The following is a 15,344-nucleotide window of genomic DNA, read 5'->3' as shown; positions in this document are numbered from 1 at the left end:
TTTTTTTGTTTGTTTAAATCATTTTTGGGGGGTAGCAGGAGGAGAGAAGCTGCAGAGAGGCGTGTAAGACTGCAACTCTGCTTCCTGGTCCCAACTCTGGATAGTCATATTTTGGGGGGTTTAATAAATTGGTCCATTTTTCTAGAAATGAGAGCTGCTCCATCCAAAGTGGGATGGATGCCGTCTATCCTAACAAGACCAGGTTTCCTCCAGAAGGTTTGCCAATTATCTATGAAGCCCACATCGTTTCTGGGACACCACTCAGACAGCCAGCAATTTAAGGAGAACAGTGTGCAACACAATTGAGCACACACAAATTATTTAAAGTATAGATTCTTTAAAAAAAAAAAACAAAGCCTGAAAAAGTTTTCTTTGGTGAACATCCTTTCCACTTAAAAGAGGACAATCTTTTTAAAGCCAGTGTGTTGGCAGGTATTTTGTGCTGTTGTCTTTATTCTCTCTCTTCATGTGTTCACAGGCTCACTCCAACATTATGCTGAAATCAGGACTCTGTGTGGGTCTGACCATCTGCTGCAGGACTCTTTGTCTTTTTTTCTTCCTATTTAATGTGAAGATGTGATAATGAGAGGGGAGAGCCTAACATGCTCTGGCTGTGAGAACAGAAGCTCCATCCACATTTTCTTCAAACCTTCTGTTTGTGGGGGACAGCTAATAAGAGCAAAGCTGGCTTAAAGAGGAGCTAAGACAGACTGTCAGGGGTGATGAATTTAGAGTCAGAAAACAAACCCAAGGCAACCAAAGCTACTTTAATAGAGTCAAAAGATCCCTGTGAAAATAAGCATTATGTGTACATTTCAATAAATAAAATAATATATTGAAATATTTGATCATTTAAGTTTGTAAAGGGAACCATAAACTGTTCTTATGATTTTATATTTTTTTATTTATTTTTTTATATATATATTTTTTCTTATTGTTGTCGTTGCTCAGTTTGGTTTGGAGGAACGCCTGGAGGAGAAAAGCTTCCAACCACAAAGTTATTAAACTGTTATAGAAATAATAAAAAAATGTGTTTAAAAAAGATGAGACCAGTGAAAAAACAGCAAGGACTAAAGGAATTTCACATTAGATTTTTAAATGGAATTATTCTGCTTACCTGGACCAGAACAATCAACATCAATGACAATGACATTGTGTCAACACTGAAGCTTCTGAGTCTGCTCCTCTATTCCCCGTATACAGAGGACTGGGGTACAGCTTCAGTGCCTTCATTAAACATAACTATGATGGGTATGATTGTTGATGACGATGACTCTGCGTATATCTTAATGCATGCTCAGTCATCCAGGCAAGTAAATCCCAAAAGGTTTATTCTGTTCATCTGGAGGTCTAAAAAAAAATGGTAATTATAGTTTTTTTTTAAATTATTGTTCATGAATTTAGTACTTATTAAATTCAGTGTATCCGTTGTTGTTACTTGTGAGATGCAGAGGCGGATTACAGAGACTCGACGTCACTCTGCCTACTCATACCTGAGCCAAAGGTAACGTTGATGTGGGCGGGCTGACAGCTGGGAGGAGAGAGAGGCACAGACGCCGAAGTTTTCCAGTCGTCGTTAAGAGAAAGTGAGAGAAAGCAGCGGGAGAACAGTGCCTCACACTAAGCTGCTTCACAAACACTGAAGAATGATTTTCCATCAGCGGTGATTCCAGGTGTTCAGATTTTACATGAATTATTGAAGGTAAGCGCGGCATTAAGTTCTGCTTCCTTGTTGGAGTTGTTTTCATATGTGTGTAACGGGGAATGAGATATAATAATAAGTTATATTAGATCACGTGACTGACTGTTGCTGGTTTGAAGCAGAGGTGCAGAGCTCTGTGGGAAAGAAGTCACGGTCATGGTAGAGTTCTCGGTTGTAGTGGTTTGAAAGGCTACGATAGTCACGTGGTCTTAAAACAATCTGTACACAGCTTCATCTCCATCATCTTCATCAGACACCAGATCTTCCTCACACAGCTCTGCTCCCTGGATGGTTCCTCTCTCTCTGTCTCGTATTTATTTTCTGGGAGAACACACATTTGTAACCTGCTGTCAGAGTCACAGATATTATGACACAAACATTATTTACCATTTGTATTTAATGAAAATGATCTTTTTTCTTTATGCAAGTTCCCACATTCTTTCACAACAAAAGCCCTGATAAGAATTAAAGTGTTTCTGACCAGTGAGAATCTAGAGGGCTTTTAATTTGAAAGGTTTGTATAAACCAGGGGTGGGCAATTCGTTTTACCAAGGTCACGTGAGAAAATAAGACTGTTGTAGAGGGCCTCTCCAATAAGCTGAACTTAAACACACACATACTCACACACTGCTGTGGGTTGCATGTTTTAATTACACAATTTTATTCGAGTTTCAAGCTGAAGTTTGACGTTCATGTCCAATTAGGGCTGGGCAATATGGCCTAAAATCTATATCACAGTATAATTTGAAGCATGTGCAGTAACGATATATATCGCGATATATTCGTTTCTTCTGTATAACATATTTTACACACTATAAGGGACACTTAAAATAAGAATAAGAATAAGAACAACTTTATTTATCCCGAGGGAAATTCTTTTGTCATGTACATGCTCAAAGCAGCAGGAGAGACAGAGGAACAGATGAAATAGATATAAGATATACAATATATACAATAAGAATAGTGTGCAGTAATATACAGTAGGATAGTGCAAGACATAGTATAGTACTTTAAAATCCTTTAATTTTCTCAAAAATCGACAGTGCACCTTATGTGTGAATTCTGGTTGTGCTTACTGACCTCAAACCAATTTTATGTGGTACACAGCGCGCAGAAAGCTGCCAAAAATGTCTTAATACGACTTAGTAGTAAGTCCCAAAGTCAAACGAACACTGCGGCATCACTGAGAGTTACAAACTGTCTAAATTCTTTCATCTTTAATAAAATGATCAGTGTTGCTGCTTTATCAGGTGTAACAATTAAGTTTAACATCCAGGCATCCATGAAAACAGAATGTATTAAATTCAACGGAGTTAGAAGTTAGCAGGAAGTTAGCTCGCTAGTTTCCACCTAAACATGATATAGCATGTTCTGACTGAGAGATTTCTGAAAAAATTAAAAAGTACAGCTCTGCTATCACTTCCAACATAAATGAAGACAGAAAACTAAACGGCAGTGACGTTTGTAGGGTTACTGAAGTTGGGCTAGCTGCTATATAATGATGGCAGCATGGCAGGATGCTATAAACGGACCAAACTTCAGTCAGGAGAACAACTGAGATAATCCATCCACAATACGAGGTTAGTCATTAATATACTGCAACAACATGGAAATAGAGCAGCTGCGAGAGAATTCAGCATTAATGAATCAATGTTACAGAAGTGGAGGAAGCGCAGTTTGTGGCTTTCCCCATCTTCCAAAAGTGCTTCGTCTCTTTGCTATTACTGTCGCCTGGCATAATTTGCAGATGATGTTGTTTGCAGCTGCTTTAATGCTTTCGGCCAAAACAGGAGCAGCTTGAAGACACCATCAACATGCGCTATCGCGGTAGAGTGGTATAGTCAAAATCTCTACCGTTGGCCAAATTTATATCATTTCTACCGTATACCGTTTATACCGCCCACCCAGACGTCCAATCACAGTTCTTCATTTGGGTGATAGAAAAGTAACAAACGTCCATGTCAGTAATGTTGTCATTAGTGAAATACAAAGCAGTATGAAGGAATATGATTCCTTCAATTTCCAGGTGGTAACTATGACGCCTAAGAAGCTGCTCATTGAAAGACTGAACCAGTTGAGTCCAGAGGACTTTGCTGAGTTCAGGCCACTTATTGAAGTGGAGAAAAATCTATCATCCAAGCCATGGGGCCGATTCAAAAAAGCAGAGACACAACATGTAGTGGAGCTGATGGAGGAGATGTACAGGGGAGAGTGTGTGGAGGAGACCAGAAAGGCTTTAATGAAGATGAACAGGACTGATCTGGTGCAGAGATTATCAGGTATCACCTCAGGAACCACAAATACGAGAACAAAGAATTAAATATGTGAGAATACTGCATATAGTTTATCACATTAATATAAAACCAGGCTCAGCTGACTGATAGAAAAATCACTTGAGTCTGTGTTGTGTAGTGAATGATGAACAAAGACGTTTATATTTTAGTGCTGCTTTTTATAACGTGGATTAGAGCAGAATATGTGCTGGTCAGGCAGGTTGGCTCATTACAGGAGGCTCAAACACAGCACACTAAAAAAATAACAGCAGCTTATAGCCGGTGTGCAGTGATATTATGTGACTGTTTCAGGACTTCACAATTATTATGGAATCACATACAACATAAACACTGTTACACAAGCTCATTTACAGTATTTGATCAGATCAGAACAAAAACATCCAAAATCATTCAACATGGTTGGAAAGTCTTCAAGCAGCTCTACAGATTATAATTATGTCACTATTAACCCTCATCATACTGACTGAAGGCTGTGGTATATTTTTGTTGTAGCTCACAGATTTGGGTTTTTTCTTTTTCTATCCCTAAAATTTTTAATAAATTTTCAGTTTGTTGTTAATGTTTCACATAATTTTCTATTTCTGCTTTGATTGGTGCTTCTTTAAAAAAACTCAAAGGAGCTTGCAAAGAAAAGCGTCTGGACTTCTTTAAGTTGCTTGAAAACGTTTTACCTCTCATCCGAGAAGCTTCTTCAGTTCTAAGGTCAAATGGCAGAGAGTCCCAGAATTAAACCCAGTGGGGGTATCCCCCCAAAGAGGGACAAAAGGATGATCCTCTAATCACCTGAGCCAAGGTGTGAAAATTGGTGTGGGTCCCAATCAGCCAGGGTTTCGGGTGAGCTCATTGTGAAACCTAGCCCCACCTTATCATGCAATTTCCTGAGGTCAGATGGCCCAGGATGTGAGTGGGCGTTAAAGCATCTGGGGAGGGAACTCAAAACTGGATTATAGATGGCAGACAGTTGGTGTCGTAAACCACCGCCTCTATTCAAAAATGGTCGCTCACTGTGGACATAAATGGCCTCTTTCACTCCTCTTTCAAACCATCTGTCCTCTCTGTCCAAAATGTGAACATTGGTATCCTCGAAAGAGTGACCTTTATCCTTAAGATGCAGATGAACTGCTGAGTCTTGTCCTGTGGAGGTGGCTCTTCTATGTTGTGCCATATGCTTGTGAAGTGGCTGTTTGGTCTCTCCAATGTAGAGGTCTGGGCATTCCTCGCTACACTGTACAGCATACACCACGTTGTTAAGTTTGTGTTTTGGAGTTTTGTCTTTGGGGTGAACCAGTTTTTGTCTGAGTGTGTTGCTGGGTCTGAAATGCACCGGGATGTCGTGCTTGGAGAAAACTCTCCTGAGTTTCTCTGATACACCGGCTACATAGGTTCAAGGTTCAAGGTTCTTTATTTGTCACATGCATAGTTATACAAGTATAACACACAGTGAAATGTATCCTGACACTCTCCTCGACATGTGCAAAAAAGGAGGGGGGGGGGGGGGTAGAGGAAGAACATTATATATATATATAAAAACACCCAGCACGCCCCTGCGGGCGGTTTTATCCTTCAAGCTCGGGTCCTCTACCAGAGGCCTGGGAGCTTGAGGGTCCTGCGCAGTATCTTAGCTGTTCCCAGGACTGCGCTCTTCTGGACAGAGATGTCCAATGTTGTTCCCGGGATCTGCTGGAGCCACTCGGCTAGCTTGGGAGTCACCGCACCTAGTGCTCCGATTACCACGGGGACCACCGTTACCTTCACCCTCCACATCCTCTCGAGCTCTTCTCTGAGCCCTTGGTATTTCTCCAGCTTCTCGTGTTCCTTCTTCCTGATGTTGCTGTCATTCGGAACCGCTACATCGATCACTACGGCCGTCTTCTTCTGTTTGTCTACCACCACTATGTCCGGTTGGTTAGCCACCACCATTTTGTCCGTCTGTATCTGGAAGTCCCACAGGGTCTTAGCTCGGTCATTCTCCATCACCCTTGGGGGTATCTCCCATTTTGACCTTGGGACTTCCAGGTTATACTCGGCACAGATGTTCCTGTACACTATGCCGGCCACTTGGTTATGGCGTTCCATGTATGCCTTGCCTGCTAGCATGTGTATATATATATACATATATATATATTAGTATATACATTGGGTGAATGTGCAGTAGTAGCAGCAAGCAGGTGAATTCTGTACATTAATAAGAATAGACATCTGACTATTTTACAGAATAGACAATATAAACATATTTAAAGTTAAAGGAATTTGAAATGTACATTGTGCCTGGGTTTAGAGTGTCTGGAAGAGAGTCCTGTCTCAGTCAATTATAGATGATGTGAGAGGGCGGGTGTGTGTGTGTTTAGGGCCCGGATGGCTTGGGGATAGAAGCTCCTCATGAGTCTCTCTGTCTTTGCCCGGATGATGCGGAACCTTCTACCAGATTGCAGAAGTTGGAACAGTTTGTTGCCAGGATGGGACGGGTCCTTCAGTATCTGCGCTGCTCTAGTCCGGCATCTCCTGGTGTAGGTGTCCTGAAGCAGGGGGAGAGCAATCCTGCAGCAGCGTTCTGCTGTATGGATCACTCTCTGGAGAGCTTTTTGGTCCTTCACACAGCTGTTCCCAAACCACGATGTCATGTTCTATGTGAGGATGCTCTCCACAGCGCCTGTATAGAAAATCCTGAGGATCTTTGGAGAGACCCTGAACTTCCTCAGTTGTCGTAGGTGATACAGGCGCTGCCTAGCCTTTTTGGTCTGGACCTGAATGTGGGCAGCCCATGTCAGGTCTGAGGAGACGTGGACACCAAGATACTTGAAGGACTGCACCCTCTCCACTGGAGCTCCATTGATGATAATGGGCTTGTAGTCTCTGTGCTGACTCCTTCTGAAGTCCACCACCAGCTCCTTGGTCTTGCCGACGTTCAGCTGGAGGTGGTTGTCCTGGCACCATGATGCCAGATTCTTCACTTCGTCTATGTATGCCGCCTCATCGTTGTTGGAGATGGCACCCAACACCACTGTGTCATCAGCAAACTTCACAATGGTGTTGGAGCCGTGGGTGGCCACACAGTCTGAAGTGTAGAGGGAGTGTGGTCGCAAATTTTGAAGCCATCCTGATAACCTTCTCCCACCAACGATGTGGAGATCCAACCCTCTTAGATCCAATTAAAATCAAGACACTCAAAAAGATGCTCTGTAAAAGAGTAGAATTCTTAGAACAGAGTTTAATACACTGAATCGTATGAACAGCAGGAAAAATACATACAGACATTTAGCAAGAGAATTACATAGCAGAAAGCAAGCAAAGCAAAACCCCGGGGTGTACAGCCTTAAGCACAGACAGCAGAGCAACACAGAGACGGACAGGTAGCAGCAGCAGGAGGAAAAAAAGCTCTGGGGGTGTCCTCTGGTCCCCTAATATAGGGACCAGTATCCCCGCCCCCTGCTGCTGGGTAACTTTCCCACACGCCCAACACAGCTGCTGGGGTCAGGTAGCAGCCAAGGTCTTGGCCAAAGGCCAGTCAGGACTCTGAGTACCCCTTGCTCTGGTTTATCACAATAGGTCATGACATGGTCAAAGGTCACACATTAATCCTAATTATTAAATCTTATACAGCAAGTGGCACAATCTTATAGGTTACATGCTTTCTCATATATAAAAACACTTCAGTTTGGGTTCAAAGTGTGTGTGTGTGTGTGTGTGTGTGTGTGGGTGGGTGATATTTTATCATGATGTGTTCAGGATCTCTATTACAATGTTACTGTTTTGGTTGTGCTGCGTTAAAGACGTTGAGTGTGTATTAGGAAAGGTTAGTTACCGGAGAGTAAATTATTCAGGAGAACTCTCCCCTTACATTAACTGCCCTGTTAATGTACCAACTTAATAAACCTCGGTGAAGCAAAAATGTCTTGTGCTTAAGACTCTACATGAAAGTTAAAATATATATGTTCAGTGCACATAGATATATAGAGTATATAGTTACATAGTTATACATATCACACAAAAATCCACCACAGGAGTAGAGCAGTGGCGAGAGGACACATCCCTGTGGTGCTCCTGTGTTGATGGTGATGCTGTTAGAGACGCATCTACCCACCCTCACCACCTGAGTTCTGCCAGTGAGGAAGTCCAACACCCATGCACACAGACGGCTGTTGAGTCCCAGATCCCTGAGCTTTGTGAACAGTCTGCTGGGCACTATTGTGTTAAATGCTGAACTGTAATCAACAAACAGCATTCTCACATAGTTACCCTGTTTCTTGTCCATGTGGCTGAGGGTGGTGTGCAGGACGTGGGCGATGGTGTCCTCAGTGGATCTGTTGGGTCAGTAGGCGAACTGGAGCGGATCTGTGGTGTCTGGGATGGAGGAGGAGATGATGTTCTTCAGCAGCCTCTCAAACACCTTCATTACTACCGAGGTCAGTGCAACTGGCCGGTAATCGTTCAGGGATGAGGGTTTGCTGTTCTTGGGCACAGGGATGATGGTGGATCTTTTGAAGCATGTGGGGACCACAGACTTCGCCAGGGACTCAATTCAATTCAATTCAATTCAATTCAATTTTATTTATATAGCGCCAAATCACAACAAAAGTCGCCTCAAGGCGACTTTTGAAGATGTAAGTGAACACACCTGCTAGCTGGTCAGCACAGCAGCGCAGCAGACGGCCGGTGATGCCGTCTGGCCCCGCCGCTTTCCTTGTGTTCACTCTCCTCAATGCCGCTCGGACGTCATGCTCCGCGATGCTGGTCACCGGTCTCTCGCTGATGATGTCACTGTCCTCGGTAGTCAGGCGGTAGATAGCATTACCCGCCTGGCTAACCTCGAAATGGGCATAGAACTGGTTCAGCTCATTGGTGAATGCAAAGTCGGCGTTGATCGGCGCAGTGTCCCTGGGTTTGTAGTCCGTAATGGTGCATAGTCCGTGCCACATACTCCGTGTGTTGCCCTGGTGGAAGCGGGACTCCACACGCTCCCGGTACCGGCGTTTGGCATCTCTCACCGCGAGGAAGATGGTGTTGTGGTCAGACTTCCCAAAAGCTGGGTGTGAGACACCTTTGTAGCCCTGCTTGTATGGCGTGTAGCAGTGATCCAAAATTCGATCCCCCCTCGTTGGACACGAGACATGCTGGTAAAAGTTTGGCATGACTTGTCTGAGGTTTGCTTTACTAAAGTCTCCTGCTACAATGAGGGCTGCGCCCGGGTCCTTGTTTTGAAGCGAACTCAGCACATCATGTAATTCGGACAAAGCCATACCTGTGTCCGCTTGGGGTGGGATGTAGACCACCGTGGCAATGACCGAGGTGAACTCACGGGGCAGATAGAAAGGGCGGCACCTGGTCCGGCATGGTGGGGGTCAGCCATGTCTCCGTTAAGCACAGAATGTTGCAGTCTCTCATGTCACGTTGGAAGGTGACTCTTGCTCTTAGGTCATCGAGCTTGTTCTCCATGGATTGTACGTTGGCCAGTAGGATACTGGGCAGTGGAGCGCAATGCGCCTGCTATCAATGGGGATGACAATGTTGTTGCGTCTGTCTTTCTTATCCTCCCTCGCTGGTGTCTGATCTTCTTTTCTGTGAGTGAGGGAGGATAAAAAGGAGGATAAGAAAGACAGACGCAACAACATTGTCATCCCCTATGTAGCCGGTGTCCAGGAGGCATCCTTGTCAGATGCCCGAACCACCTCAACTACCTCCTGTCGTTGTGGAGCAGAAGCTCTACTCTGAACCCCTCCTGAATGGCTGAACTTCTGAACCTATCTTTAAGGGAGAGGCCAGCCACCCTTTAGAAGAAGCCCATTTCCGCCGCTTGTTTCCACAATCTTGTTCTTTCGGTCACTACGAACAGCTCGTGACCACAGGTGAGGGTAGGGACATAGATCGACCGTTAAATTGTGGGCTTCAATTTTACACTCAGCTCTCTCTTCACTACACTAGAGTGGTACAGCGTCCCCATCACTGTAGCTCCAGCACCAATCTGTCTGTCGATCTCCCGCTCCCTTCTCCCGTCATTCGTGAACAAGACCCGAGATACTTTAACTCTTCCACTTGGTGCAGGAACTCGTCCCTCACCCAGATTGGGCACTCCACACTTTTTTGGCCGAGGACCATGGCCTGAGATTTGGAGGTGCTGATTCTATTTCCCACCGCTTCACACTCGGCTGTGAACCGTTCCAAGGCAAGCTGGAGGCCATCACCCGATGAAGCCAACAGAACCACTTCATCCACAAAAGGCAGAGATGAGATCCTGAGACCACCAAATTGAAAGACCGCCACAAATTGAAACACCGCCACTTGGCTACGCCTAGAAATTCTGTGTATAAAAAAATTACTAACAGAATTGGTGACAAAGGGCAACCCTGGTGGAGCCCATCACCCACCAGGAATCTGACTTACTGCCGGCTATGCGGACCAAGCTTTTGCAACGGTTGTATAGGGATTGAGTGGCCCGTAGCAATGGGCCAAACACCCCATACTCCCGGAGCACCCCTCACAGGACCCCCCGAGGGACGCGGTCAAATGCCTTCTTCAAGTCCACAAAACACATGTAGACTTGTTGGGCAAACTCCCATGCACCCTCAAGTATCCTTGAGAGGATGAAGAACGGATCCAGTGTTCAACAACCAGGACGAAAACCGCATTGTTCCACCTGTATTCGAGGTTCGACTAATCGAAGGACTCTCCTTTCCAGCACCCTGGCATAGACATTTCAAGGGAGGCTGGTTTTCTTTTTTATTATCTTTTATTTTGATTTAATTTTGGTTAAGATTTTCTAGTTCTGAGGTTTTGGTGTCTGTTTTCTCTGTACTGTGTTAGCATTGGGTCTCTGTCTTCATGTCATTTTCTGTTTTACTTTGATAGTCCCTGTCCTGTGCGTAATGTGTCTGGTTTTGCTCCCCCTTGTCTCGTCAGCCCTGATTTGACCCAGCTGTGTTTCTTTCCTGTCTCTCATCCCCTGATTGCTCCCTCTATGTATTTAAGCCCTGTGTTTCTCTGTGTCAGTGTCGCGTCATTAACGTCTGCTCACCATCGGTCCTGCCTGTGTGTTCTGTTACTGAGTGTTCTGCTCCTGCGTCATTTTGAGTTTTGTAGTTTTGATCAGCAATAAAGCTGACATTGTTCTCTGAGTTTACCTCTGCCTCCAAGAGTCCTGCACTTGGGTTGACTTCTCCGCCTACCCGCACACAGGGAGCCTTGACAGGTGGCTCCTCTCACCTCTGGTGTCCACCATTTGGTTCGGTGATTACCACCATGACAGGGACCAACTACATTGCAGCCGCAGCTCAGTGCAGCGGCTTCAGCAGTGGAGATGCTGAACATGGTCCATTCAAACTCAATGTCCCCAGTCTCCCTCGGAATGCTGTTGAAGCTCTTCTGGAGGGGTGAGTTGAATATCTTGCGGACCGGGGCCTCTGCTAGGTGTTCCCAGCATGCCCTCACTGTACGTTTAGGCGTGCCAGGTCTGTCCAGCATCCTCCCCCACCACCTGATCCAACTCACCACCAGGTGGTGATCAGTTGACAGCTCAGCCCCTCTCTTTACCCGAGTGTCCAAAACATATGGTCTTTTGTTTGGTGATGTGATTAAAATATCGATCATCAACCTGCGGCCTAGAGTGTCCTGATGCCAGCTGCACTTATGGACACTCTTATTTTCGAACATGAAAATACTGCCCAGGCTCAGATCCGGTCCATTCCTCCCAATCACAACCCTCCAGGTCTCGCTGCCATTGCCCACGTGAACATTGAAGTCTCCCAGTAGGACAACAGAGTCCCCAGGAGGAGCACCCTCCAGTACCCCACCCAGGGACTCCAAGAAGGCTGGGTACTCTGAACCACCACTCGGCGAATAAGCGCAGATGACGGTCACGACCCGTTCTCCGACCAGGAGGCAAAGGGAACAAACCTTCTCGTTGTCTAAGGAGCTTGGAAAGAAAAGCGTCTGGACTTCTTTAAGTTGCTTGAAGACGTTTCACCTCTCATCCGAGAAGCTTCTTCAGTTCTAGGGTCAAATGGTGGAGAGTCCCAGATTTAAGCCCTGTGGGAGTAACCCACCGAGAGGGACAATGGACCCCCTTATGATCCTCTACCTTATCACATGAGCCAAGGTGTGAAAATGGGTGTAGGTCACAATCAGCCAAGGTTTCAGGTGAGCTCATTGTGAAAGCTAGCCCCACCTTATCATGCGATTTCCTGAGGTCAGATGGCCCAGGATGTGAGTGGGCATTAAAGCATCTGGGAAGGAAACATACCGGCAGCAAGCCGAGGGGATACCAAGATACCCACCCCAGCCTGCCGCATCTCACCAGGGGCAACTCCAGACTGAGACAGAGTCCATCCCCTCTCCAGTAGACTGGTTCCAGAGCCCGAGCCATGCGTTGAGGTGAGCCCAACTATATTTAGCCGGTACCTCTCAACCTCAGACACTAGCTCAGGCTCCTTCCCCACCAGAGAGGTGACATTCCATGTCCCAATTGCCAGTCTTGGTAGCTGGGGATCAGTCCGCCAGGTCCTCCGCTCGTGGCCGCCGCCCGGCTCACAATGCACCAACCCCTATGGTGCCTCCTGCGGGTGGTGAGCCTGCATGAAGATGGGCCCATGTCCCTTTTTCATGCTGTGCCTGGCCGGGCCCCCATGAACTAAGGCCCGGACACAGACGCTTACCCTCGGGTACCCAACCAGGGTAAACTGTTCCCTCGATGGTCATGTCATAGGGGTCTTCTGAATCGCTTTTTGTCTGGTCCCTCACCCAGGACCAATTTTCTATGGGAGACCCTACCAGGGGGCAAAACCCCCCAGACAACATAGCCCCTGGGGTTGTTGGGACACACAAACCCCTCCACCACGACAAGGTAGCCATTCGCGGAGGGGAATCACTCCCCTCCCTTTAGTTACCTTTGACTTTTCCCTTTAGTTACTTTTTAAAAACACGATACACAACCTGAAAAGGTAATAAAGCAATCGAGCTTTCAACCCAATTCTATTTTGTCTGCATAATCCATCATAAAAAATGTTGTCAAATTAAAAAGTATCTTTTAAAACTTGTTTTATTAGTTTTAATCTTTTAACTTTATGCACATTGCATCAACCGAAAATTAAATTATATGCAACATTCTCTAACTGGAAGAAATTTGTTTAACATTTAAACCTATTTTCTGCATATTCCAGCATATAAAATAAAATAATGTTTTGTGTTTACACTCACTCTTTCAAGTAGATGCAAGTAAAACACAGCAGAAAATAAATAAAATCAAAGATTCTGTCCTGTCCCTCTTAAAACTATTTTTACCTTTTTAGCAGGATTGGGGCGGGTGGAGGTGTGCAGGTGTGCCGTAGCAATCGTGTCAGTGGGAGGATCCGGGAGTTTCTCTGTGAATTTCACATTCCTGTGACAACGTGCTTGGTGCTTGCTCAGAAGTTTAGGGGTTTCCTTTCGATGTAAAAAGAAGCTTTCTTCCCACGTAGTGTACATTGGACGCTAATGTTTTTGTCACTTTTTAGGGAATCAAAGTCAAAGTAAGGTCATTACTTCTTGATGCATTCTCAATCATCCAGGAAAGTAAACCTGCAGTCAGCTGAGACTGAAGAAGTCACTTGGATGAGTGACGAAACGTTTCTCCCACAAAACGCTATGTCCAGATGAACAGATTCAACTTTTGGAGAAGGTCATTACTTCCCTGCTTTAAACGCTGCACAGTCATACTCTCTGCACACGTCTGTTACCACGAATGTCGCAGACATATACGAGACACTCTCTCAAACAAAACCACAGTTTAGTAATACAGTAACACAGCGTGCTTATGGGAAAGCGACTGTAATTGAATTACTTTTTTTGCAATAGTAATCCTTTACTTTAGTGACATGTTACTGCCCATCTCTGGTGCCGAGTATGGCCTAGAAGTCCTGAGATCAAAATGGGACACATCCCCTAGGGTGGTCGAGAATGACTGATTTAAGATCCTGTGGGACTTCCAGATACACATGGACAAAATGGTGGTGGCTAACAAACCGGACATATTGGTAGTGGACAAGCAGAAGAAGACACCTGTAGTGATAGATGTAGCGATTCCGAATGACACAAACATCAGAAAGAAGAAGCTTGAGAAATACCAAGGGCTCAGAGAAGAGCTCGAGAGGATGTGGAGGGTGAAGGTAACAGTGGTCCCCGTGGTAATCGGAGCACTCGGTGCGGTGACTCCCAAGCTAGGCAAGTGGCTCCAGCAGATCCCAGGAACAACATCGGAGATCTCTGTCCAGAAAAGCGCCTCAAGGACCCTCAAGATCCTGGGCATTTGGTAGAGAGCCTGAGCTTGAAGGATATCTTTTGTGTTATAAATCCTCATAAAGCCTGATGATAAAACAGTTTCTAATCTGATTTTGTCTCTTTCTTCTCTTCTCAGACAAACAGTTTCCTCCACTGAGCCAGAGAGTGAGTAACGTCACATCAGTTGACTTCAACCCATTCAACTTTGACCAGAGTTTCTTGGGTAGTAATGTTCCAACAGCGCCCTATTTTCATCTTTTGCCTCATGCTGACCTTCTTGATCCGGGTGACGTCCGAGCTGGTATGGCTTCATATTTATGTCTCTCACTTTGAGTTAGGGTTGGTTAGCGTGGGAGAGGTAGCCTGGGATCCTTACTGGATATAAATGCCCCAGTCTGGTGTCGACTCCTGTCACATTCAAAGACATATAGTGCACAGTGGGATGCAAAAGTTTGGGCAACCTTGTTAATAGTCATTATTTTCCTGTATAAATCTTGGTTGTGACAATAAAACATGTCAGTTAAATATATCATATAGGAGACACACACAGTGATTTTTGAGAAGTGAAATTAAGTTTATTGGAGTCACAGAAAATGTGCAATGATTGTTTAAACAAAATCAGGCGGGTGCATAAATTTGGGCACTGTTGTCATTTTATTGATTCCAAAACCTTTAGAACTAATTGTTGGAACTCAAATTGGCTTGGTAAGCTCAGTGACCCCTGACCTACATACACAGGTGAATCCAATAATGAGAAAGAGTAATTAAGGGGGTCAATTGTAAGTTTCCCTCCTCTTTGAAGAGTAGGAACATGGGGGTCTCAAAACAACCCTCAAATGACCTGAAGACAAAGATTGTTCACCATCATGGTTTAGGGGAAGGATACAGAAAGCTGTCGCAGAAATTTAAGCTGTCTGTTTCCACAGTTAGGAACATATTGAGAAAATGGAAGACCACAGGCTAAGTTCAAGTTAAGGCTCGAAGTGGCAGACCAAGAAAAATCTCGGATAGACAGAAGCAACGAATGGTGAGAACAGTCAGAGTCAACCCACAGACCAGCACCAAAGACCTACAACATCATCTTGCAGCAGATGGAGTCACTG

The 15,344-nt window shown here is 45.0% G+C and overlaps 1 protein-coding gene across 1 annotated transcript in view; it reads left to right on the top strand.

Moving 5' to 3' along the window:
- Window positions 1-3,887: 3,887 nt before the first annotated feature.
- LOC102080324 (uncharacterized) overlaps window positions 3,888-15,344 on the top strand; it is a 75,503-nt gene continuing 64,046 nt past the window's right edge. The window contains exons 1-2 of the mRNA XM_019364268.2: window positions 3,888-3,981; window positions 14,378-14,542. Of these exons, the coding sequence (XP_019219813.1) occupies window positions 3,891-3,981; window positions 14,378-14,542 (256 nt within the window). The 5' untranslated portion in view covers window positions 3,888-3,890. The remainder of the gene's footprint in view (window positions 3,982-14,377; window positions 14,543-15,344) is intronic.

The sequence above is a fragment of the Oreochromis niloticus genome, linkage group LG11, assembly GCF_001858045.2.
Source record: "Oreochromis niloticus isolate F11D_XX linkage group LG11, O_niloticus_UMD_NMBU, whole genome shotgun sequence".
Taxonomy (NCBI): Eukaryota; Metazoa; Chordata; class Actinopteri; order Cichliformes; family Cichlidae; genus Oreochromis; species Oreochromis niloticus.
This window is presented reverse-complemented; position numbering and strand designations above follow the sequence as displayed.